General features: G+C 29.0%; 3 protein-coding genes across 4 annotated transcripts; all 3 read left to right on the top strand.

Moving 5' to 3' along the window:
• The first annotated feature begins 713 nt into the window (after positions 1 to 713).
• On the top strand, positions 714 to 3144 carry LOC127250831 (UDP-glycosyltransferase 86A1-like). The gene is made up of 2 exons (XM_051274258.1): positions 714 to 1284; positions 2228 to 3144. Exons 1-2 carry the CDS (start codon positions 714 to 716, stop codon positions 3142 to 3144), a joined length of 1488 nt encoding a protein of 495 aa, XP_051130215.1.
• Positions 3145 to 5922: 2778 nt separating this feature from the next.
• Positions 5923 to 24751, top strand: LOC127250830 (UDP-glycosyltransferase 86A1-like). Its single transcript, XM_051274256.1, has 4 exons — positions 5923 to 6496; positions 7164 to 8037; positions 21272 to 21313; positions 24742 to 24751. Exons 1-4 carry the CDS (start codon positions 5923 to 5925, stop codon positions 24749 to 24751), a joined length of 1500 nt encoding a protein of 499 aa, XP_051130213.1.
• On the top strand, positions 17194 to 20221 carry LOC127251164 (UDP-glycosyltransferase 86A1-like). 2 transcript variants are annotated; one of them, XM_051274769.1, is made up of 2 exons: positions 17194 to 17966; positions 19245 to 20221. In XM_051274769.1, the coding sequence occupies exons 1-2, from the start codon at positions 17411 to 17413 to the stop codon at positions 20153 to 20155; spliced, it is 1467 nt and encodes a 488-aa protein (XP_051130726.1). In that variant the 5' UTR covers positions 17194 to 17410; the 3' UTR covers positions 20156 to 20221. The 2 variants fall into 2 exon arrangements, with proteins under 2 accessions (XP_051130726.1, XP_051130725.1); XM_051274768.1 differs by having other exon boundaries at positions 17211 to 17966; positions 19242 to 20221.
• Positions 24752 to 25047: the final 296 nt, after the last annotated feature.

Below are 25047 nucleotides of genomic sequence, written 5' to 3'. Positions count from 1 at the left end.
AGATTTAGATAATTAATTAGTTTAATTAAAATTAAAAATATTTAAAATGAGATTAAAGTGTGTAATCATTTTTCAAAAAAAGAAAGTGACATGGTATGTATGGGACGGACAGAAACGACAACGTGGACATGATATCTGGGACGGACGGACTGAGTATTTAGTTTGGTATTTTTGATTTTTTTTTTATTATTTCTGTAAATAATAGAAAGTAACTAATTCATCCAAATAAACACACCCAATTATTTTAATTAATGAGTAGTTACATTTTTAATGAGTTTCCGTTTAATTTTAATTTTATTTTCAGTATTTACATTGTTAATGAGTTTTCTCTTTTTAAATTTTTTTCCAAACAAACACACCCAATTATTTTAATAAATGAGTAGTTGCATTTTTAATGAGTTTCCTTTTGATTTTATTTTCAGTATTTACCTTATTAATGATTTTTTTTTTCAACATTTTTTTTTTCAAGACCTCTATAAAATGCCTTATTATCATTGTAACACACCTCGTCAAATATTATTTTATAATTTCTTTACTTACAAGGGTGATTATTGTTTATTTAATTATTTAAGATTGTGTGATTTATTCATTCAGTATTTTTTTAAAATCGGATTGATTTTACATGATTTGAAACAATTCGTCGAACTAAAAAATCAGATTATCTTTCTATTCTATTCTTTTTCATATTTATTCTTCCACCGCTACAAATCAAAATGGTGCCAACTCCGCCGCCTCCGACGGCGGCGCTTCGCCGGAATATACCACACGCGATAATGATCGCAGTCCCATATCAGGGCCACATCAACCCGTTCGTCAGCCTCGCCCTCAAGCTGGCCTCCCGAGGCATCGCCGTCACCTTCGTCCACCTCGACCACATCCACCGCAGGTTGTCGGAATCCCACAGCGCCTCCGTCGATGATCCCGATATCTTTGCGGAGGCGCGGCGGTTGTCGCCGGAGCTGAACATACAGTACACGACGATCAGCGACGGGTTCCCTTTGGAGTACAATCGTGACCAAAATGGCCCCACCTATTTTAAATACTTGGTCGAGGAATTTCCGGCGGTCGTGGATAAATTCGTCGGGAAGTTGATCGCCGACGACATGGCTGATTCCGACAGCAGGTTTATCCATTTCCTGGTTGCTGATACAATGTGTGCGTGGCCGGCAGCCATTGCCGGAAAATATAACCTCGTAAATGTGTCGTTCTGGACACAACCAGCCCTGGTTTTCTCTCTGTGCTATCACTGGGACATTATGAAACAAAAGGGCCATGTCCCCAACGGTATGCTATTATTTTCGAATCTAAAATGTTTTGAAAGTTTTATACATTTTCTTTTATACACTAGTTTAATTTTATACTCATTCATCCGTCATAAAATTATAATTTTATTTTGCCATTTTTATCTGTGCCAAAACAATATTCTCATTTTTATTTTTATAATTATATATTTACCTTTTTACAAAACTATTTCCATTTTTTCACAATAATTACATAAAATAGAGATATTTTGGTCTTTTAGAAATATTTTTACATCTACTATCAATATAATACTATTAATTTTTTATTCTTGTGCTCGTCCCAAATGTATGTAATGTTTTGAGACGGAGAAAGTAACAAATATACAATTAGGGATCTAGAAAAAAATAATTATTTTAATTGAACATATTAAATTTATATTTGGATTTTGTTTAGATGGACGTTTTTGAAAGTGTTTTAAGTGTTCAAAGTTTCGAACTTCTGAAGATTTTTAGAAATAATAAAAATTATAAAATTTTTCAAAAAATTACTATTTATTCACAATGCAAAAAAAAAAAAAAAAAAATCAATATATATAACTAGAGGTTTTGTTTTTCTTCCTTTATTTTATATTTTCTATACAAATTTTTATATCTCAAATAAAAAAAATTATTTTTCGACATTCTCACAAAACAAACACACCGGTAGCCTTCAAATATTCTTACTATTGCACTAACTCTATTTATCTATAAACTTTTCATTAAAAAAAAATTATATTACTCATACTCCCATTTATTTTTTAAATATTGATTTTTGAATATTAATTATTATATCAAAACGTATTAGAAATTAAGAAAAATTGCAAAAATATTTTCATTAGTGTCATATAATATTAATATAATTTGTAAAAAAAAATTATACAAATATAAAGATATATTCAATGTTAAGTAAATAATGAAATTTATTACCATCTCTTTTTTTCCTATAGATAATCCAACAGAAGTGGAAATAAACAATCTGCCGGGAATCAAGACAATCAGTACGAGGGATATAATGTCGGTCATCAGCGAAAGGAGAGAAATCCTCGGCGAAACTTTTACTATTGTATTCGACAACGTTAAAAAAGCAGATTTCATCATCCACAACACAGTCCAAGAATTAGAATCCCAAACACTCACAGCCCTCTCCAAATACCAACCCAATTACGCAATCGGGCCAATCAATTTCTCCAAAGGTCTTCCGACGGCCGCCGTCAGTAAGAGCATCTGGTCGGAATCCGACCTCTGCAATCATTGGCTGGACTCCAAATCCCGCGGGTCAGTCCTATACGTGTCGTTCGGGAGCATGGTCCAGATCCCGAAACACGAGCTCGACGAAATTGCCTACGGCCTCCTTCTCAGCGGCATCGATTTCCTGTGGGTTGTCCGTGCCGGAACTTCAAGAGGCGACGGCGATGTGCTGCCGGAGGGGTACGAGGAGAAGATTCGGGATTCGGACAGGGGATTATTGGTGCCGTGGTGCAACCAGATTAAGGTTTTAGAAAGTCCGGCGGTCGGAGGGTTTCTGACGCACTGTGGGTGGAATTCGACGGTGGAGAGCATATGGTGTGGGGTGCCGATGATTTGCCGGCCGGTGATGCTCGATCAGCCGACGAATAGGAAGCTGGTGGTGGATGGGTGGGGGGTGGGGGTGGATCTTTACGACGGCGGGGGATCGTCGCCGTCGGTTGATAGGGAGAGAATTGCGGATAAGATCCGGAGATTTATGAATTCGGACAAGGTGAGGGACGCGGCGAGCCGTGTGAAGGAAACTGTGAGGAATGCTATGGAGATTGAGGGTTCGTCAGAGAAGAATTTCGATCAGTTTTTAAGGGATTTAAAGGTCAGAATTCACTCCACTCACTAATTAATAATATATATTTTTTTCATCCATCAAAAGTATTTGTTATTTCAATATGTATTTTTTTTAATAAAAAAATAATGGAATACAAGAGGCAGCTGATGACCAAAAGAGAGCTTTCACTCATCAAGACTTCATAAAAATAAAAAAGAAATGGTTGTTTTTATTATTGTTGTCTTTATTTTGTTCCAAAATTCTATATATTATTGTTGTTTTTATTTTATTTCAAAATTCTTATTTTATTGTCTTGGTCCTTGTAAATCACAATGTCAATTATAATCATCAGTGAAGATATCTTCATCATAAAGTCCTCGTACATCAATAACGGATCATCATACTCTCTTCCAAATCCTTCTCAATAACATGATTCATTGTTTCTTTCATGAGGAAATTTTGGACCTGCTCTATGACTACAAGTTCCAGTCATTCTCTCACGTACCTCGTCATCACGGATATGTATGTCCCTATCCATGCTCCATCTCATCTCCGAGCCACCGCCAACATCGCAATTTAATGTGTATTTCTCCGTACCTTCTTGATTACCATCTTCTACTATATTGAGCTCTTCGTATGTGGACGGAAAAAAATTTGTATTCTTGAAACGAGATATCCAAAGATTGAGTATTTGAAATTTCGGATTGGATCACCGGATTTGGTTTTTTAGTAAATTACTAAATTACAAAACAAGTCACACTATGCGAACCACGTAGATAATCTGAAGCGTCGGGGGTTTGAACCCATGACCTTAAGGTCACAAGTCCAATCCCACACCAAGCGATTCTATAGTTGCATAATATAGGTCTTTGTTTAGAATCAAATAGGGAGTTTCGTGCAAACTTTACAATAACATAAAAGGGTTCTACGCAATAAATAAGATATATGATATTTTTGTGCATTTTTACTAAAATATAAATATTATATAATTTACCCAAAATTAAAAATTGCTTTGAAAAAAATCAATTAAAATATATTTCATTACATAAGAAAAAAGCATAAAATTTACTCTCTCCGTCCCCCTGCAAAAGTCTTATTTTACTTAACATTGAAAATATCATTATATTTGTATAATTAATTGTACAAATATCCTTCTATAGTATTATAAGACACTAATAAAAGTATTTTTGTAATTCTTTTTAATTTGTATTAAATTTTAATATAATAATTAATATTCAAATATCAACACGTAAAAAGTAAATAAGACCTTATTATTATAAGTGATAAATATTATGAGAATAATTATTGATATTATTATAATGTCTTAATATAATAATAATGATTTTAAAAAGCAAGATTTTAGCAAATTTTTTAAAAATATATATTTTCAATTGAAATTTTAAATTAATTCCTTTTTTTTTTAAAAAAAGAAAGAAAATACCCAAATAAATTTAATTGAAAATGATATAGAGAGGATATGAACCCAAATCACTTCCTCTCCATATCTATTTTATCTCATTGTCATTTTATTTTAAATTTGTTAAATTAATAATTATATACACATAATAAAATTATGCTAAAATATTAACCAATTAAAACAAATTAATATATTAAATAATACTCCCTCCGTCCCGTCCCATGTATATCTATTTGTTTGATTTTTGCACGGAGATTTAGAAGTATTAATATTATATTGAAATGAATAGAAATAAATGTAAAAAGACTAAATTAATCTTATTATTATTGTATGATACAAAAGTAATGACATTTATGTAATATATTGTAAATTGAAAGAATATTTTTAATGTTAGGTAAATAGTATCGTTATTAAAACTGAAAATGATATTTTCTTATAGGACAAACCAAAATCGAAAAATTAATAGTTTGTTAAGGGACGAATGGAGTAGTAAAATAAAAAATATTAATATATAAAAATAGTATTATGCTATAATTATTATATATAATTAATCTTATCTAATATATAATGGTTATGAAAATGAAGATAAAAATAATGAATAATTTAATATATTTTTTTAACTATACTACATTTTTGTATTTTTATTTAATTATTTGAATTTCTTTTTTTATCTAGAAATGTGTTTGATATGAACTTATACAAATTATATAAATCAATAAAACAATCCTATAAAATTTATATAAGTCCATAAATAATTCAATCAAATTTATAAAAATTCATTTAATCAATACATAAAGTCCATCTCTCAGGTGAATTTTCTTAATCTACATAAATCAATAAACTTTGTAAAATCTAATAAAATTCAATAAAATCTTAAATAAATATGTTTCCTTATGTTTTGATTGGAAATTTGATTTTGAATTTGAATTTGAATAATTGATTGATATAGTACACATAAAAATTGATGTAATATTTTAAATGTAAATTTGATATTTCGTGTAAAATAAATAACTAATATCTAATTTGGTTTTTTTGATTTTTTTATTATTTTTGTAAATAATTGAAAGTAACTAATTCATCCAAACAAATACACCCAATTATTTTAATTAATGAGTAGTTGCATTTTTTATGAGTTTCCATTTAATTCTTATTTAAATTTTTTGTATTTACATTGATAATGAGTTTCCTTTTTAACTTCTTTTTTTTTCAAACAAACACACCTAATTATTTTAATTAATGAGTAGTTGTGTTTTTAATGAGTTTCCTTTTAATTTTTATTTTATTTTCAGTAATTACCTTGTTAATGAATTTCCTTTTTAATATATTTATTTTCTTTTTTATTTTCTCAAGACCTCTATAAAATGCTTTATTATCATGGTAAGACACACCTCATCAAATATTATTTTATAAAAATTTTTCCGCGAGAAATCAAAATGGTGCCAACTCCGCCACCTCCGACGGCGGCGCTTCGCCGGAATATACCACACGCGATAATGATCTCACTCCCATATCAGGGCCACATCAACCCCTTCGTCAGCCTCGCCCTCAAGCTGGCCTCCCGAGGCATCGCCGTCACCTTCGTCCACCTCGACCACATCCACCGCAGGTTGTCGGAATCCCACGGCGCCGCCGCCGCCGCCGATCACGATATCTTCGCAGAGGCGCGGCAATTGTCGCCGGAGCTGAACATACGGTACACGACGATCAGCGACGGGTTACCTTTGGAGTACGATCGTGACCAAAACGGCCACACCTATTTTAAATACTTGGTCGAGGATTTTCCGGAGATCGTCGATAAATTCGTCGGAAAGTTTATCGCCGACGACGTGGCTGATTCCGACAGCAGGTTTATCCATTTCCTGGTTGCTGATACAGTGTGTTCATGGCCGGCAGCCATTGCCGAAAAGTATAACCTCGTAAATGTGTCGTTCTGGACAGAACCAGCTCTGGTTTTCTCTCTGTGTTATCATTCGGATATTATGAGACAAAAGGGCCACGTCCCCAACGGTATGCTATTATTTTTTAATCTAAAGTATTTCGAAAATTTTTATACACTAGTTTTTATATTCTCTAACGTCCAGTTCTAAAGTATATTTGCACGATTTTTTAGTGATTTTTATTTTTTTATTATTTGACAAAATTGTTCTTAATTGTATGGTAGAGATTAAAAGTAATAAATGAATGAAGGGTAAAAATATAAAATTTGTGTTTAAAAAAAAATATGACAGTAGTTGTTGGACATCTAAATAGAAAAGTAGGGCATTAGTTTATTATTTTAATAGAACAATATTCAATTTGTATTTGGATTTTGTTTAGATTGAAGTTTTGGAAGTGTAGTGTTAAAAGTTTCAAAATTTTGAAAAAATAAAAAATAAAAATCTTAATATTTAATATAATATTTTATAAAAAAAAGTAATATGACATTTTCTTTTTTCTCAAAAAATGACCACTTATGTCCATCAAATTTTTTTTTTTTTTTTTACTCTATCCGTTAAATCTACCTTATTACTACATTCGACATTTCACTCAATATTTATTTGCAATATTTATTTTTCTTTTCAATTTTTCTATTTTTCCAAAATATAAAATATTTATTTTTCTTTGGCTTTGTTTATTTACACACTTTTAATTTAAAAGTTTTTATATTATATCTTAACATGTTTTTTTCCTAAAGATAATACTACCGAAGTGGAAATAAACTATCTTCCGGGAATCAAGAAAATCAGTTCGAGGGATATAATAACGATCCTCAACGATAGGGAAGGGATCCTCGTCGACTGTTTGACTATTGCATTCAACAACGTTAGGAAAGCAGATTTCATCCTCCTCAATACAGTCGAAGAATTAGAGCCCGAAACACTCACAGCCCTCTCCAAATACCAACTCAATTACGCAATCGGGCCAATCAATTTCTCCAAAGGCCTTCCGACGGCCGCCGTCAGTAAGAGCATCTGGTCGGAATCCGACCTCTGCAATCATTGGCTGGACTCCAAATCCCTCGGCTCAGTCCTATACGTGTCATTCGGGAGCGTGGTCCAGATCCCGCAACACGAGCTCGACGAAATTGCTTACGGCCTCCTTCTCAGCGGCGTCGATTTTTTATGGGTTGTTCGTGCCGGAACTGCAAGCGGCGACGGCGATGTGCTGCCGGAGGGGTACGAGGAGAAGATTCGGGATTCGGACAGGGGATTAATGGTGCCATGGTGCAACCAGATTAGGGTTTTAGAAAGTCCGGCGGTCGGAGGGTTTCTGACGCACTGTGGGTGGAATTCGACGGTGGAGAGCATGTGGTGTGGGGTGCCGATGATTTGCCGGCCGGTGGCGAACGATCAGCCGACGAATAGGAAGCTGGTGGTTGATGATTGGGGGGTGGGGGTGAATCTCTACGACGGCGGGGGATCGTCGCCGTCGGTTGATAGGGAGAGAATTGCGGATAAGATTCGGAGATTTATGAATTCGGACAAGGTGAGGGACGCGGCGAGCCGTGTGAAGGAGACTGTGAGGAATGCGATGGCGATCGAGGGTTCGTCGGAGAGGAATTTTGAAAGGTTTGTCGGAGATTTGAAGGCCAAAACTCAATCCACTCGTTAATTTTAATTGTTTTGGATTCTTGCTTATGTTTTGCTTGAAAAAAGTTTGTTAGTTTTATATGGAATATAAGATATTTGATTAAATATAATTTTAAAAAGAAATATATTTATAGTGAAGAGAGTATAAATTTTGGTCAATAAATAAAAATCATTAATGTAAAATATAATTAAATAATAGATATCATACAAGTATCATGCAAAAGTTAGGTCTTTGTAAACTTCCTCTCCGATGTTGTTCGTGTTATTTGCATCATTCCAAGGCCTGTTTGAAGCATATTCGAGCTCAAAGGAGAATCAAGCTTCAACCCTTTCTCAATTTGATGTGAAGTTTGTAAAATTTATGCCAACACTTTAAGGTGTTCTTTAAATTTTTTTTGTGTGGGATATAAATGTTAGTTTAATTAATTAATTAATCAAATTTAATTTTAATATTTAATTTAGATATATATCAATTTGATTATTTTTTAAATTATCTTAGCTAATTAAACTAACCCGAAATTGTGATATATAGTTTTCTCATATTAAATCCATCACATTGAAAAATACATAGAAGGGACAGAAAAACCGTGATTGACAATTTTTTTTTTAATACTCCCTCGGTCCCATAACTATGTATCAACTTGTTTTTTGCACGGAATTTTAGATATATTAGTATTATATTTGGAATGTAGTAAGAATAAAGTAGAAATGTCTAAAATAACTTTATTAGTATTGTGTGATATAAATGTAATGACATTTGTGTAATATATTGTAAGTTGTAAGGGTATTTGTAATGTTAAGTAGATAGTACCATTGCTAAAAAAAAATAGATACTTTATTATGAGACGAATTAAAATGGAAAAATGAATATTTTGTTATGGGATGAATGGAATATTATAAATAATCTCATATACATGCCAAAAAAATTAGAGCAATAATCTGATAACACCTTCCTGGGTTCAACCTTCTAGTTTCTTGAAAAAGAAGATCTGGAGTGCAGATTTAATTTTAGAGGTTTGTTTTATTTGCTTCCGCTACTTTGTTTGATTTAAGCATGATTATTTGTGATATAAATGTCATGTTTAAATCGTTTTTCCGAAATTTAATTATTTTTAATATTTGGTATCACAGCAAGATTTTGACCTCTGCTTTGCTTTCACTTTTCCTATTTTCAGTTCTTGATCAAGATGCCATTTGATTTTATGTTCAAGAATATTTTGAATTCTAATCTCGATGATCACTTTATGAAATTTTCATGATCAAGATCCGATACTTCGAGAAAATTTGCTCTTTGATTTCAAATAATTTTTGGGAAATTATGTTCTGTAAAAACTGATTTATGGAAATATTCTTGCTCTCAAAGTTATTCGGATTAATATCTGAGTTTGAATTAGAAGAGAAACAAATATGTTTTTGATTTCGTAACTATATATTGAAACAAACATACAGGGATAAGATTTATTATAAATGAAAATAGGTAATTGAGACATGCAGAATATTATTATTATTACTAAATTATTTTACGAAGATATTCTGTTTTATATTTTTAATTGAAGCACGTTACTGGTATTAATCTGATTGATTTATGCATATCTTTATATATGTGTATTTCAAATTACACGTTTAGTGTTTGTGATTTATTTAAAATTTTAATTAATTTGGGAATAGCTACCGCATCCTTGATTAATTAAAATTTATTTTTGAATTTATTTGAAATCACGTTAATAGACATCGATTGTAATTATCATCTACAAATCTACCCACAAGAATCTTATTATGTTTATATTATTAATTAGGATAAAATATCAAATTGTATTTTTTAATCTACCCACAGGAATTAAAAAAAATGAACGCAATTTGATAGTTTTATTGTTAGATTTTGTTTGAATAATTGAGTAAAACTTTAACCCACAGGCAAGTGTTATGTCTTTAGATTCATGTTTTAACATGTTTACATTAATAGAACATGTAGTTTTATTTGTCTTATTTATTGATGAGCATGTATATTTAATTTTGCAGTGTTTAATCCTATGAATTTCTCTAACATTAAATGAGATATTCCTGAATTGACTGATGATAATTACAAGATCCGGAAGGAGGGGATTTTCTTTCATTTAGGTTGGATGGATATTGATTATATTATTCGGAAAGACGAGCGGCCAAATATTACTGAAACCAGCGAGCCAAATGAGGTATACCTTTATGAGCGATGGGAGAGATCTAACATTCTCTCTATAATGCTTATAAAGACCAAGATATGATTAAATAAACTTGAGTTTGTCAGAAGTGACCGAAAAAGATATAGCCGAGATCTTCTACGAACGAACTTGAATTTGCCATTGACTAAAAGTGGTGTAGCCGTCCACTGGATCAAAGTCAGAATTAGAACGCAACACCGTTAGAGTTGGAAACATGATTCGTACATTCACAACGGAACTAGAGTAAAAAAATAGAACTCTCTCACTCTTAATAGAGCTAGAGTCGAAACCAGGATTCGTTCGCTCATAATAAAGTTAGAGTCGTAAACAGGATTCGTTCGCTTACAACAGAGCTAGAGCCAGAAATAGGACTCATTCACTCTCAATAGAGTTAAAGTCGAAAATAGGTCTCTCAACGACATCAGAGTTGAAAGTAGAACTCTGTCGGTGGAGATCAAAATAGTAGAGACGGAGACGGCATGAAAATGACAGAATAATCGTGGATAAAAGCAAATACATCAATAAAATGTAAAAATATATACGGGATATAACAGGTCATGGATGTACCCGAAAATAATTTTGCTCTGATATCATGTTAGAATATTAAATTGAAATTTTTTTTTTCAATCATAAGAATTCGTACATATTTGTAACGATGTATAAATCATCTAAATAATGCAATAATTCTAGAAATCTTTTAAATAAGATAACTACCATATATATATATATATAATATATATTTTCTAAATATAATTTAACAATAGAGAATAAACTTTTATACCATAAAAAATAAAAAAATATATATACATAATTATTACGAATTTAATTTTATCAAAGATAAAAATAATAAAAAATTGAATGTATATAAATATATATACCAAACTCACTCTAAAGTTTGTTTAGTTTTGGTTAAAGTTTTCTTTTTTTGAAAAAAATAATAATGGTTTAAATAATATATATTGATATACTCTTCCTCCTATTGAGTCATACGTAGTTATTTGACTTTTGCACGTCAATTTATATATATTAGCATTTTATAGATATGCAACTGTAAAGTTTTTTTTTATCCTTGATATTAATAGTGTTGAAAGAATAATGACAAAAAGTATAAATAGTTTAGTATTTAATTTGAAGATATTTTTTTATGTATAAATAGTTTAGTATTTAATTTGAAGATATTTTTTTATTATATATATATAATTGATACATTTGACATGAACAAGTGAAAATGACAAAATGAATATATACGACTTGGACTAATATTTTGTGTAAAAAGTAGTACTCCATCCTTTAGCTATAATTATACTATAATATTTTTTTTTTGTTATGTGCTATGCAACGTCTATTTATAATACATAAAATTATTCATCCAAAATTTTATTACTATTATTCTAACAAATAATACTTCGTTCATCGTTGTAAAATTATATCTATTTAATCGGATACAAATTTTTTTTTAAAAAAAAGGATAAAAAATAATTATGGTAAATAAAAAAGTAAAAAAAAAAAATATTATTTTGTTATTAAAAGAAAAACGAAAATAAATTTAAATGACAAATAAAAAATAAAAATAAATTTGAATGACAGATTAAATAACTAATATATTATTATTCTTTTCTACTTATCATATTATTTTTAATAAATTTTTTATAATACCTCTACTTTATTTTTGCATATCCTATTTTTATATTAAAATAATATTTTATTTAATATCTGTACCCAAATAAAATATTATAATTAATCCGAAAAAAATTACTCTCTCCGTCCACAAACTAATGTTCTATTTTCTTAGTTGGGACGTCCAACAACTATTGTCCTATTTCCTTTTTTAAACACAAATTTTATATTTTTATCCTTCATTCATTTATTACTTTTAATCTCTACCGTACAATTAAGGATAAATTTGTCAATCTATAACAAAAAGACAATTACCTAAAAATTGGTGCAAATATACTTAGGAGTATATTTCATCAATTCCTAAAACAAATGAAGATTGGCAAGACAAATGACTAATTCCAAGACAACTTTCAAGTAAATGAATATTCAAGAATGATTTTTTACTATTTCCAAATAGATTTCACGTCATTCCATTAAATATTTTGGTTTTTCCTAAGTACTCGGATTAAAATATATTTTTTTATTTTTAATAAGTTTGACCACACTGCATCTCATAAACACAGTCAAAATTACATTTGCTTATATTAATAAATGCATAAAAAGAATATCTTTACACATAAAATATTATTTTAGGTACTATTTAAATATTTTTGTTTCTTAATTTCTGTATAAAAAAATAAATATATAAGCGGGACAGATGGAATATGTTTGTACTTGCTATAAATAAAAAATCCCTTAAAAATATTCATGTAGTGCGAACATTTAGATGCGTTCCTTTATAATCTGTATTGAATTTTAGAATTTGAACTTTTTATTTAAATAATATTTGATACTAATATTTGTAAAAAATAAAATAAAAAATATATGAAATTTGAATGCTACCTCTGTCCTATAATAAGTGTATTATAACTTTTTACATAATGATTTTTAAATATTAATTATTAGGGTAAACTGTTTTTTTTAGTCCCGTAATTGAACCCCTTTATCATTTTAGTCCCGTAAGTGAATTCTGTTGCAAATTAATCCCATAAGTAAAAAATTTTCATTATTTTAGTCCTTCGGCGCCGGAGACGCCCGTGTGGCTCGCTGGAGGTGACGTGTCTGCCAGGTATCCCGCCAGGTCAGCGATACTTTTCTTTTTTTTATTTTTTTAATTAGACCAAATAAAAAAATACAAATAAAATTAAAAATAAATTAAAAATAAGTTTTAAAAATAATTAAAAAAAATCCACGTGTCTGTCAGGTCAGCGACACCTGGCAGACACGTCACCTCCGGCGAGCCACGCAGGCATCTCCGGCGCCGGAGGACTAAAACAGCGAAAATTTTTCACTTATGGGACTAGTTTGCGACAGGCTCCACTTACGAGACTAAAATGATAAGGGGGTCCAGTTACGGGACTAAAAAAACAGTTTACCCTAATTATTATATTAATATATCCAAATTAAAGGAAAAAAATAAAAATATATTGGAAGAGTGACATTTGTTTTTTGTACGTAAATTTTTTAATATTAATATTATATTGGATTGTAGTAAATAAAAGACAAAAATACTCATATTAATATAGTGTAATATAAAGGTAACGAGACGAACATTAATTTTATGGGACGAACATAGTAATATAAAATTGAACTAAATTTGAAAAGAAACACATTTCCCAAGGTCCAAACCCAAGAAATTGGACATGGATTTGATTTGATATAATTTAGTCAGATCCACATTTCATGGCAACAAATCAATCAGGTGAATATATCAATTTTTTATTACATATCAATAAGGTGAATATATCAATTTTTTATTACATATCAATCAGGTGAAGATTCGATTTTTTTTTAATAAATAATTTAATTTTAGGAATATCTAATATAGAAATTTATTTGATTATAACTTAAAACCAATTTAAAATTAACGGGGTGTTTGGGCAAATTGTTTTTTGAAAAGTTTTTAATTTATTGAACAGCTTTGAGCTGTTTGATCAGTCAAAAAGCTAATTTAAGTGTTTGGTAAATTAGTTTTTTGGAATAATTTTTGGATTCAAAAAGCTAATTTCTGAAAAACTAACTTACCCAGCGTTTTGAAATAGCTTTTTCTGTAAAAAAAAAATTTATTTCTTATATGCCCTTAAAAATTTATTATGTGTTTTATACAAATAAATATATTTTGATTATTTACTAATTATATTAGAATATTTTATTATAATATAGTTTTATTTTTATAAATTTAAAATAATTAATTTTTATATAAAAATTATTTTAATTGTAAAATATACAAATTTATTAAAATCAACATAAAATAGAAAATATAAATATTAATAATTTATTTTTATATTAAAATTACATTATATAAATTTATACTAAAAATAAATTAAATATATTAAATATATTGAAAATTATAAATATAATGAACTTATCGATAATTAACATAATAAATATATACACAAAAAATTTATTATTTTATATTTTACATCATTTTCAATATAAAAAACTATTTATATATTTTAATTAAAATATATTATTTTTTAAAATCTAACTGTAATAAAAATAAATACTTTTATAACACTTTTACAATTTTCAATAATTAAGAACAAAAAATTTTAAACATTCTAAATTCAAAAAAACATAATTGAATATATTAGAAACAAAAATAAAATAGAAATGTCCTCAATTGTCATTCTACGTATAAACATCTAATATCAAACAATTGTTTTACCAAACATTTTAATACAAACAACTAGTCGAATCAGTTAGTCAAACCAGCTAATTGAATCAGCTAACAACTATCAGCTAATTGAATCAGCTAATTGCTAAACACGCCCTAAGTATTAATTTAAAATTTTATTTTTAAATAATATTTTATAATTTTTATTGGACAGTATCAAATAAATAGTTCTGAGACAGGGGAGTAATTTTTTTATACAAATTTCATTATATTAGTATTATAAATACTAATAGAAGTATTTATGCTCTTTTTTCTTGATTTGTACTACGTCTTGATATAATAATTAATATTAAAAAATCAACACGCAATAAATAAATATGACCCTTAAAACCGGATGAAAATAATACATATTATCGCATTAATGCTAAACAAATAATCTTTACCGGTGTGTTTCGTTTGTGTTTCAAAACAAATTATTACTATTTTAACTTACATGATTTTCAATAAAAATATAGGAGTATTATTTTTTTCATAAACTATCGTATTAAAATATTATTTAAACAAAAAAATTCAAATAAAAATAATAATATATTTAGACCAAAATATTTTAAAATTTTTATATAAATTAAAAATATAAAATTATAAATATAATTAATTTATACATAAGATATAAAAACATAAATATTAAAAAAAATCTTCCACATTTTTACTATTACATTGCATAATTATTATTGTATAATTGTTAAGTTCACTAAAAAATTTCTTATGTTTATAAGAAGGTAGTCGTTTTTCTTTTTTTTTCGTCATTATACTTAATATTAAAAATATTCTTATATTTGTATAATTTATTCGATAAATATCATATTTTTATTACAAAAGACTAATCAAAGTATTTTTATTTTTTTCTTGATTTATACAATATATTAATATAATAATTACTATTCAAATATAAGATATAAAAATCCAAGAACACTTTTTGTTTTTTTCAACAAAAGAAATATTCCCTCCGTCCCAATGCAATAGTCTTGTTTACCATTTTTTATCCATCCTAAAATAATAGTTTTATTTCCATAAATAATTATATCATTATAAAACTATTCTTACATTTTTTTATTATTACACAATTGTCACTACTTTTTACACTAATACACTCACAAGTGCAAAAAAGTCTTTTACTCGTATTTTTTACCCACTACCAATATAATATCAATATTCATTAAATCTCGTATCAAACACAACTCAAACTATAGTTTTGGAAAGGAGGGAGTATTATAATTAGTGACAAAATTAGCCGACGTTTCAAAATATGTCATTTTCTAATACTCTATTTAATAAATAAATAAATAAATAATTAAAATAAATAAATAGTAAAATAATTTATCAACAAAATTTTAACATTATAAATCGAAAATATTAAGAGAAAGACAATTTGTCTTTGATGTCTCAAAATTTTGATGAAATAAATAAATACTCCTATAAAATATTTCTGAAGATTTGACTGCCAAGTCAAATAAAGATATTTAAATTTTAGGCTATGTTCGATTGTATAATTTATTGGACAAATTTTATTGTATTTATATGATTTATATTATGTATTAATATAATAATTAATTTTTAAAAATTTACATAAAAAACCTAATAATATTCTTCTTATGAAATAGAAGAAGTATAAAATTTAGATATTTATATGGTATATATTCTATTAGAATAATTAATATATATTTAAAAAAAAATAATAATCCTATATATTTATATATATATTCATAATCGGTTTTGGATTAGAGTGAAAGGGTGTCTTGTCGGATCCAATAAAAGTCTATTATATATTTATATTATATATATAATTCTTTTATATATTATCTCCGTTCGGCTCTAAGAGTCTCATTTATCTTTTATGTGTTGATCTTTGAATATTAATTATTATATCAAAATGTAGTACAAATTAAGAAAAAATTAAAAAAATATATTCAAAAATTATATAAATATAAAAATATTTTTAATGATAAGTACAAAGGTAAATTTGACTTTTAGAGGTGGACAAAGGAAATATAATTCATTCGATATATATAAAGTATTATGAGATAATCTGATCATGTAGGAATATATTTAGCACATGAGATCATGTATTCAAATCCAAACTTACCTTTAGAGTCTGTTTGGTTTAAGTCACACTCTCCTATGATAGTTTTATTTATAAATTAATAAAATTTTATTAAATACTTTTATTTTTTTTTTATTTTTACAATATATAGATAAAATAATAAAATTATTATATTTTCTCTTCTCTCTAGTTTAATCAAACACAAAAAAAATACTATTTTCCAAACCTCCCCTCTCGTCCCTTTCGTACCTCCCTCGACACCTCCAAATCACCTGTCACACATAGTTCGCTTAGTGTGACTTGTTTGTCGGACTTAGTTTACAGGGTATTAGGTTCAGTTAGGGATTTATCCAGGGTGCACTTTCGACTAACGGCTAAAGATTCCCACATCATAAAAATAAAATAAAAAATAAAAAATAACAAAAAAAAAATAACAAAAATAACACTATTATAATTTTAATATTTTCTCCCCTTGCCCTCTCTTTTATTAAAATTGTTCCCCTCCCTACGTCCATATGATCCAAACAGACACTTACTTGCCCAACACTTACAAATTTACAATAGCAGTCAATCGTTGACTCTCAGTCAACGCCGCCAGCTCACGGCGGCGCGGCACCGTACATATTCAGGTAGTTCGTTGCAATTTCCCAAATCCAAATCCCGACAAACTCGTCCCCCTATATATATATATATACACACATACATACATAATCAGCATTCAATATAATATACCAAACAATACATTAACTTTATAAATTTTCCATCCACCGGAAAACCAAAATGGTGGCGGCGGCGCTTCGCCGGAATATTCCACACGCGATAATGATCTCACTCCCATATCAGGGCCACGTCAACCCTTTCGTCAGCCTCGCCCTCAAGCTGGCCTCCCGAGGCATCGCCGTCACCTTCGTCCACCTCGACCACATCCACCGCAGGCTGTCGGAGTCCCGCGGCCGCGGCGCCGCCGCCGATTCCGATATCTTCGCGGAGGCGCGGCGATCGTCGCCGGAGCTGGACATACGGTACACCACGATCAGCGATGGGTTACCTTTGGAGTACAATCGTGACGAAAATGCCCTCGAGTATTTTACACACTTGATCGAGGATTTTCCGAAAGTCGCGGATAAGTTCGTCGGAAAGTTGATCGCCGGCGACATGGCTGATTCCGGCAGCAGGCTTATCCATTTCCTGGTTGCCGATACAGTGTGGTCGTGGCCGGCAGCCATTGCTAGAAAATATAACCTTATAAATGTGTCGTTTTGGACGGAACCGGCCCTGATTTTCTCTCTGTGCTATCATTGGGATATTATGCGACAAAATGGTCATGTCGCCAAAGGTATGTTATTATTTTTAGTTTTAAATATTTCAAATTTTTATACTTTTTTTTATACACTATTTTTATAATTTATATCTCTAAAATATAAAATTATATTAAATGGAAAATTAAAATAACTTGGTATGTTAATTTTTTTTTGTTTTGTTTTTAAACATCAATTTTTTACTTACTATATTAAAAAATAAACTTGTTCACATCAATATATATATATATTAAATCAAATAATTATTTAAATCTAAATTTTCACTATTTAAAATTCAAATTTAAAACTCAAATCAAAGACCATCACAACCTTAATAAAAAAAAAAAAATCATACAAAAACAAAAATAAGCAAACAATTAGGGATCAAGAAAAAGTATTATTTCAAGTTAACATGTTAATTAAATTTATATTTAGGCTATGGTTAAATAAAAATTTTTAAAATATCGAGATTTTGAAAAGTTTTAGAAAGAAAAAAAAAATAAATTAAATATTTAATTTGAAATTTCGTTGAAAAATGAATATATATTTGAAATGATTTTTATGCAAACAACACTTTCAAATATATATGTTGACTATAACAGTATAACAAAAATATTTTATCTCTGTTTATTTACATATTTTTAATTTTAAAAATTTGATACTATTTATCAAACATAATTTTTTAGAAATAATATTATATTAAATAGATATTTTTAATAAAATACTATATTAATTCAAATTTTAATTAAAAAAGATTACTGCAAAAATCTCTGTCTATGTGAACGTCCGTATACTTTATAAGGATTCAAAATATATAAAAATTTTCATACAATACTACCTCGTTGAAGGAATGAAGTACTTCCTCCGTCTCATCTCAGTATATTTTTATTTTGGTCTGATCCACATGTCATGTAATATTTTTCAAAATAAGAAATAATTAATACTCTCCCTTATTTGTTTTTCTATTTTAATTTTTCTCATAACAAAGTATTAATTTCTTTTTTTTTTATAATTGCACTATTTACCTAACATTACAAATATCCTTACAACTTACAATATATGACACAAATGTCATATCTTTATATCATACATACATGCTAATAAAATTATTTTGTGCAAAAATCAAATAAATATTTACTTATCGGACAGAAGAAATACATTTTATTTCATAAAACCACTCAAATAAATATATATATATTTTTTTCTCTAATCGCGTCACTTAATTTCTACTTTATTCTACCCATTTTCAAAATTCAAATGTTACTTTCTGTATGCACAGAGGGAGTACTAATTTAACAAATTTCTTTTTTCAGAAGATAATGAAACCGAGGTGGAAATAACCTATCTTCCGGGGATCAAGACAATCAGTTCGAGAGATTTAATGTCGTACATGAACGAAAATGAAGGAATCCTCGCAAAAACTTTGACAGTAATATTCGATGATATTAAAAAAACAGATTTCATCCTCCACAACACAGTTCAAGAATTAGAATCCCAAACACTCTCAGCTCTCTCCAAGCACCAGCCCAATTACGCAATCGGGCCCATTAATTTCTCCAAAAACCTTCCGACCACCGCCGTCAGCAAGAGCTTCTGGTCGGAATCCGAACTCTGCAATAACTGGCTGGACTCCAAGTCCCGCGGCTCAGTCCTGTACGTCTCGTTCGGGAGCGTGGTCCAGATCCCGAAACAAGAGCTCCACGAAATCGCCCATGGCCTCCTTCTCAGCGGCGTCGATTTCCTGTGGGTCGTCCGCGCCGGAATTTCAAGCGACGGCGGCGATGTGTTGCCGGAGGGGTACGAGGAGAAGATTCGGGATTCGGACAGGGGATTGGTGGTGCCGTGGTGCGACCAGATTAAGGTTCTAGAAAGTCCGGCGGTCGGAGGGTTTCTGACGCACTGTGGGTGGAATTCGACGGTGGAGAGCATGTGGTGTGGGGTGCCGATGATTTGCCGGCCGGTGACGTTTGACCAGCCGACGAATAAGAAGCTGGTGGTGGATGATTGGGGGGTGGGGGTGGATCTTTACGACGGGGGTGGGTCAAAGGTTGACCGGAAAGGAGTTGCAGAGAAGATTCGGAGATTTATGAATTCGGACAAGGTGAGGAAGGCGGCGAGTCATGTGAAGGAGACTGTGAGGAATGCGATGGCGATCGAGGGTTCGTCGGAGAGGAATTTTGAAAGGTTTGTCGGAGATTTGAATGCCAAAATTCAATCATCTTGTTAATTCCAATTGTTTTGAATTCTTGATTATGTTTTGAATGAAATAAAAAATTTTGTTAGTTTTTGGATAGATTATAGTAATATATTTTATGATTAAATATAAATTTTAAAAAATATATATTTAAAGTGGATGAAGAAAAGTTAATGTTTTGTACAATAAATACAAATAATTAATACAAAATATGATCAAAATAAACGAAATTATACAAATTGTGTATTCTGTATAAATATAAAATTATTTTTTTTTTTACAAAAATATTATTCCCTTCGTCCTTGTTAAATTGTTATATTTAAATTAGACACAGAGTTTTAGGTATTATATAATTAGCAAGTAATTAATTTTAAGAAGTGTATTAATAAAAATAATTATGATTTAATAAAAATAAATATAGTTTATGTGTGTGTTGTTTTCAAGATGTATTAATAATATCGTATGATCGAGAGATTTAAACTTAGGTAAATGTACTATCTCATTGTCTGTATTTTCAAAAAAAAAATAAAAGAAAATTATACAATTTTGAATTTTAAAATATGATTAAATTATATAATTATATTTTTAAAAAAATAAAAAATTATATAAAACAAACGAAAATAAAAATAGTGAATACATTAAGTGAGAGGGAGAGAATATAAATTAACCTGGATAATAAATGAGGTGTCATTAATAAAGATTTGATGAGAAAATTATTCTTGTTAGGAAAAATATATATATATTTTAAGGAAAATAGAAAGATCAGAAATTTTATTTGTCAACTAACCTACGTGCACTACATCGAAAACGGTTATGGTGCTGAATTGAAAATGTCCGCACCCGCAATATATACAAACAATACACACAGTCTTATTATACACAACATGCGTTGTGTATAATAATGACAGATGATGTTGTTTCATAATTATAACGTGTTGTATACCAGTATTTGGTATGCTGAAATCAATTAGTATATGTGTTGTCAGTTCATGTGTTGTATTTGTGTTGTTAGTTCATAATTACAAGTGTATTGTATAACATTATGTGATATACTAAAATCAAGTATTGATTGTGTTGTATAAGATTATAGCGTATGTTGTTAGTTAGTGTTGTTAATTCATATGTTGTATTTGTATTATATGAATGCAGACGGTGTGCTTCGAAGGACCCGGAGCGAAAAGAAAAATATGGGCCCTTAAATATATATATATATAAATATATTTTTTTATTATAATAAAATATAAATAATTAAATAAAATAATTTTCTAATATTTTTAGATGAAAAATAGTATAAAATTATATTTTCAAATTTTTTAAACATATAAGATTTGAGCTCAAAACCTCAAAATCAAAAATTTGTTTCTACACCACTAAACTACTATCGTTTATAATTACATATATCAAATAGATTTTATATATAAATATTATAAATGTATAACATAAATATATAACGGGCCTCTTATTTACCGTGAGCCCTGGGCGGGCGCCCCTCATGCCCTGGCTCAAGGCCAGCCATGTGTTTTTAGCACATTGCTGAATCTTAAAATTCAATATTGTAATCGCCGCCGCCACACTACATGACAATGTTCAAAAAGGAAATTGAAATAGTTATTTTCTTATTTGATCTTTGCCAAACTTCTACCATTTGAACGATTCTTCAAAGTATATTCAAACTCGTAGGAAAATCAAGCTTCAACCTCTCTTCAATTTGATGAGAAGTTTTTAAAATTTATGTCAAAACCTCAAAGGTATTCTTTACATTGTTTTGCGGAAATAAACAAATTAGTTCTTTTTGATCTGAAAGTAAAAGAGACATAAATTTAAAAGATGTTATTGAGTAGTAAATACACCATCACAAATGTCAAATCTCTACAATTCATCAAAAGAGTCATCAAAGCCATGTTGAGAATTAAATTCAACTTCACGATGATAAAAACTCCCGAAATCATTCAAATAAATCGTTTGAGCCAAAGTAAAGGTTAAATCGACTTGAAAAGAGAATCAATAGACACATCTAGATAAAAATAAGTTCTTAACTTACTGCATTGACTAAAGTAGTCGAAGGAATTTCTTAACATATACAACAGTAAGTTCTCCTCATTGCAAAACTTCTCTTCGAGTTAGATAAGCCTTAAAGAAGCTGATCATATCATCAAAATACAATCATCTCTCTTAATATACCTAAAATAAGAAAAAGCATTCCCGAGTCAATATCTCAACAAAGAAAGATGGAAAAATAAGTTTAACTCCAAACATTATCTAAGTCCTTAATCCATATATCTCAATTTGAAGAGTACATTAAAGAAGCTTTAAAAAAGATTTTTCAAAAGAGGTTCACAATCAATATGTATTTATATCAAGCATTATAGTACAAGGATTGACACCCTTAAAATACAATGTGCTATCAAACACTAAAGTTTCAGTAATTCTACAAAAAAGACAATTCACAATAATATATAACACACTTTGTCAAAATACATACCAATGTTGGAATATATGAAGATTTCCTAATTAAACAATTTGTACAATCACTAAGAGTCAATTCCTTTAATTGATATCTTAACGTAGATGTCGGTTTCATCAATGTCTAAACCAAATATGAGGTTTCAAATTGATCATATAGCACAAAAAGGATTGTCAATATAATTGAACTCAACAACACATATCAATCAAAAGATAAATTGTCGAATGACTATAGTAAACATTGAAGAAGGCTAATCTTCAGTTACAAAGATTGTGTGATTGAGGCTAAAACGTATAAATATTTTTTTATAGGTGTTGAAATATATCATGCAAGGGATCTGATCCCGTCAGTCGTAATTTCTCCATTACAGAGTAAATTGAAATTTGGTCTTCAAATCCTTTAAAAACCAATTGAAATTCTTATCTGACGATCCATCAATCGCCATCTCATTTCTCACAATCTCCTTCAAACGATTAGCCGCATCCCTCACCTTTAAAAAATCTTCTCCTCTATAACACATTTTATCATTCCAACTATTTTTGTTTTTATTTTTTATTTATACTATAAAAAAGTAAAAGGTACATAACACATTAAAATTCATATTCGATCAAAATGAGTCTATTTTTATGTGATAAAAGAAATATTTTTTTTAAAATTCTCAAAAGTTGGACACTTAAAAATTTTCTATCTAAACTAGTTAAAACATATATTAAATATGTTAAGTAGTACATTAAAATAATACTCTTTTATCGATCTCCAACTATTTATTTGTTTTTCTTTGGTGCAATTTTTTTTACTAAGTTACTCTTATTTTTTATTTAAAATACTTTAATATTTAGAGGTGTAAAACATAAAAATAGTGTGTATAACCACTTTTTGTTATATTTCTTTTGTATTTTTTAAAATAATTTATTTGTTTGGTACGAGGTCTATTTTTCAGGTTTGTTTGTTTAGAGTTTTGATTATAGTCTTTTTTTTTTAATGTGAAGTATAAGGACTGTGTCGATAATATAAAAAATAATATATTTTTTTTAAATATTAAATTTTGGTTGAATAGAAAGCGTATTTTTAGTTGCTCTTTGGAGTGGAAGAGAGAAGGGTTTTTAATTACATGACCGCATTTTAGTTGTCCTGTGTCAATGGTAACGGTTTCTTCCTTCAACTTAAAACTTCCCTTTTGCAGTAACCTTAATATGAATAATACAAAATTAATTTTCAGTCGCGGCCGTCTGGTGCAGGTGACGCCCAAGAGCCCGTGTCCATCTTTTTTGGACACCTCTCTAAATTGTCTTTAGCCACGTTGGAGGTGGAGTCATTTAATTAACGTGGTCAGTGTTTGTACTCTAACATCACGGATTATAGTAATCATATATACAGGCAAATGACGATGGGGCAGACATAGAGGACAGAACAAGATCGACATATTTATTTATTTATTTATCAAGCTCTCGAAGCAAAGACTAGACTAGAGTTTGACAAATTATTTAAAATATGATTAAAATGTATAATTATTTTTAAAAAAATATATATAAATTATATGAGACGAATTAAAAAACAAAAATAGACATTTTATATGAGACAGAAAAAGTAACGAAAATAATATATTATGAAGCAAAATAATAAATTAAATTATGAAAAATAATATAATAAATTATTTCAACAATAGGATAGAATAATGCAAGTTGGAAATAAAGCCAAGGCGACGATATTCTCTACCTGCAAGACAAATTGCGTAATACTAGTATCTCTGATGAAGTCATTTTGTCCCCAAAATTAAGATAATTTTTGTCTCCGACTTAAGTGATACCTTAATAAGTTAGAGTTCTGACGAACAAGAACGACGATAGAACCAAGCTTTGGTGAAAAACTAAGAAGGTTTGTTGAAATGTGGCGGGAAAAATTCCCGGAAATGTTAAGAGGGGAAAGAGTTAAGGAAGAAAGAAAGGACTTGTTGTGGTTGATTTATTTTGAGAATGAATATGAATACCATTTATATAAGCGTCTTTACTCGATCAAAATGACATATTATTAATTATGTACCGACATAATTGGTGTTTTAATTTAAAAACTTTTGTTTGAGATGGTCATAGGCTAGTTTCAAATCTTCTATTTGATATAGTCGTAATTTACACTAGTTTCAAACCTTCTATTTCAGATTATCGTAATTTACTCTAACTTCAAAGCTTCTATTTGAAGTTGTCGTAATTTATGCTAGTTTCAAACCTTCTATTTGAGATGATCGTAATTTAGTCCAACTCCAATTCTATTTGAAATTGCTGTAATTTATACTAGTTTCAAACATTCCGTTTGAGATTTTCGTAATTTACGCTAGTTTCAAACATTCCGTTTGATATGGTCATAATTTACGCTAGTTTCAAATCTTTCGTTTGATATGGTCGTAATTTACGCTAGTTTGAAATCTTTTGTTTGAAATGATCGTTATTTACTCTAACTTCAAACC

The sequence above is a fragment of the Andrographis paniculata genome, unplaced genomic scaffold, assembly GCF_009805555.1.
Source record: "Andrographis paniculata isolate CXL003 unplaced genomic scaffold, ASM980555v1 Contig38END, whole genome shotgun sequence".
Taxonomy (NCBI): domain Eukaryota; kingdom Viridiplantae; phylum Streptophyta; class Magnoliopsida; order Lamiales; family Acanthaceae; genus Andrographis; species Andrographis paniculata.
The sequence above is the reverse complement of the archived record's forward strand: the minus strand, read 5'-3'. Positions and strand labels throughout refer to the sequence as shown.

Excerpts from the sequence above, each read along its gene's own strand:
- LOC127250831 (XM_051274258.1), top strand. The coding sequence starts at position 714 with ATGGTGCCAACTCCGCCGCCTCCGACGGCGGCGCTTCGCCGGAATATA. Across the intron at positions 1,285-2,227 it reads AAAGGGCCATGTCCCCAACG|ATAATCCAACAGAAGTGGAA; the intron begins GTATGCTATTAT and ends TTTTTCCTATAG.
- LOC127250830 (XM_051274256.1), top strand. The coding sequence starts at position 5,923 with ATGGTGCCAACTCCGCCACCTCCGACGGCGGCGCTTCGCCGGAATATA. Across the intron at positions 6,497-7,163 it reads AAAGGGCCACGTCCCCAACG|ATAATACTACCGAAGTGGAA; the intron begins GTATGCTATTAT and ends TTTTTCCTAAAG. Across the intron at positions 8,038-21,271 it reads TCGGAGAGGAATTTTGAAAG|ACGGTGTGCTTCGAAGGACC; the intron begins GTTTGTCGGAGA and ends ATATGAATGCAG.
- LOC127251164 (XM_051274768.1), top strand. The coding sequence starts at position 17,411 with ATGGTGGCGGCGGCGCTTCGCCGGAATATTCCACACGCGATAATGATC. Across the intron at positions 17,967-19,241 it reads AAATGGTCATGTCGCCAAAG|AAGATAATGAAACCGAGGTG; the intron begins GTATGTTATTAT and ends TTCTTTTTTCAG.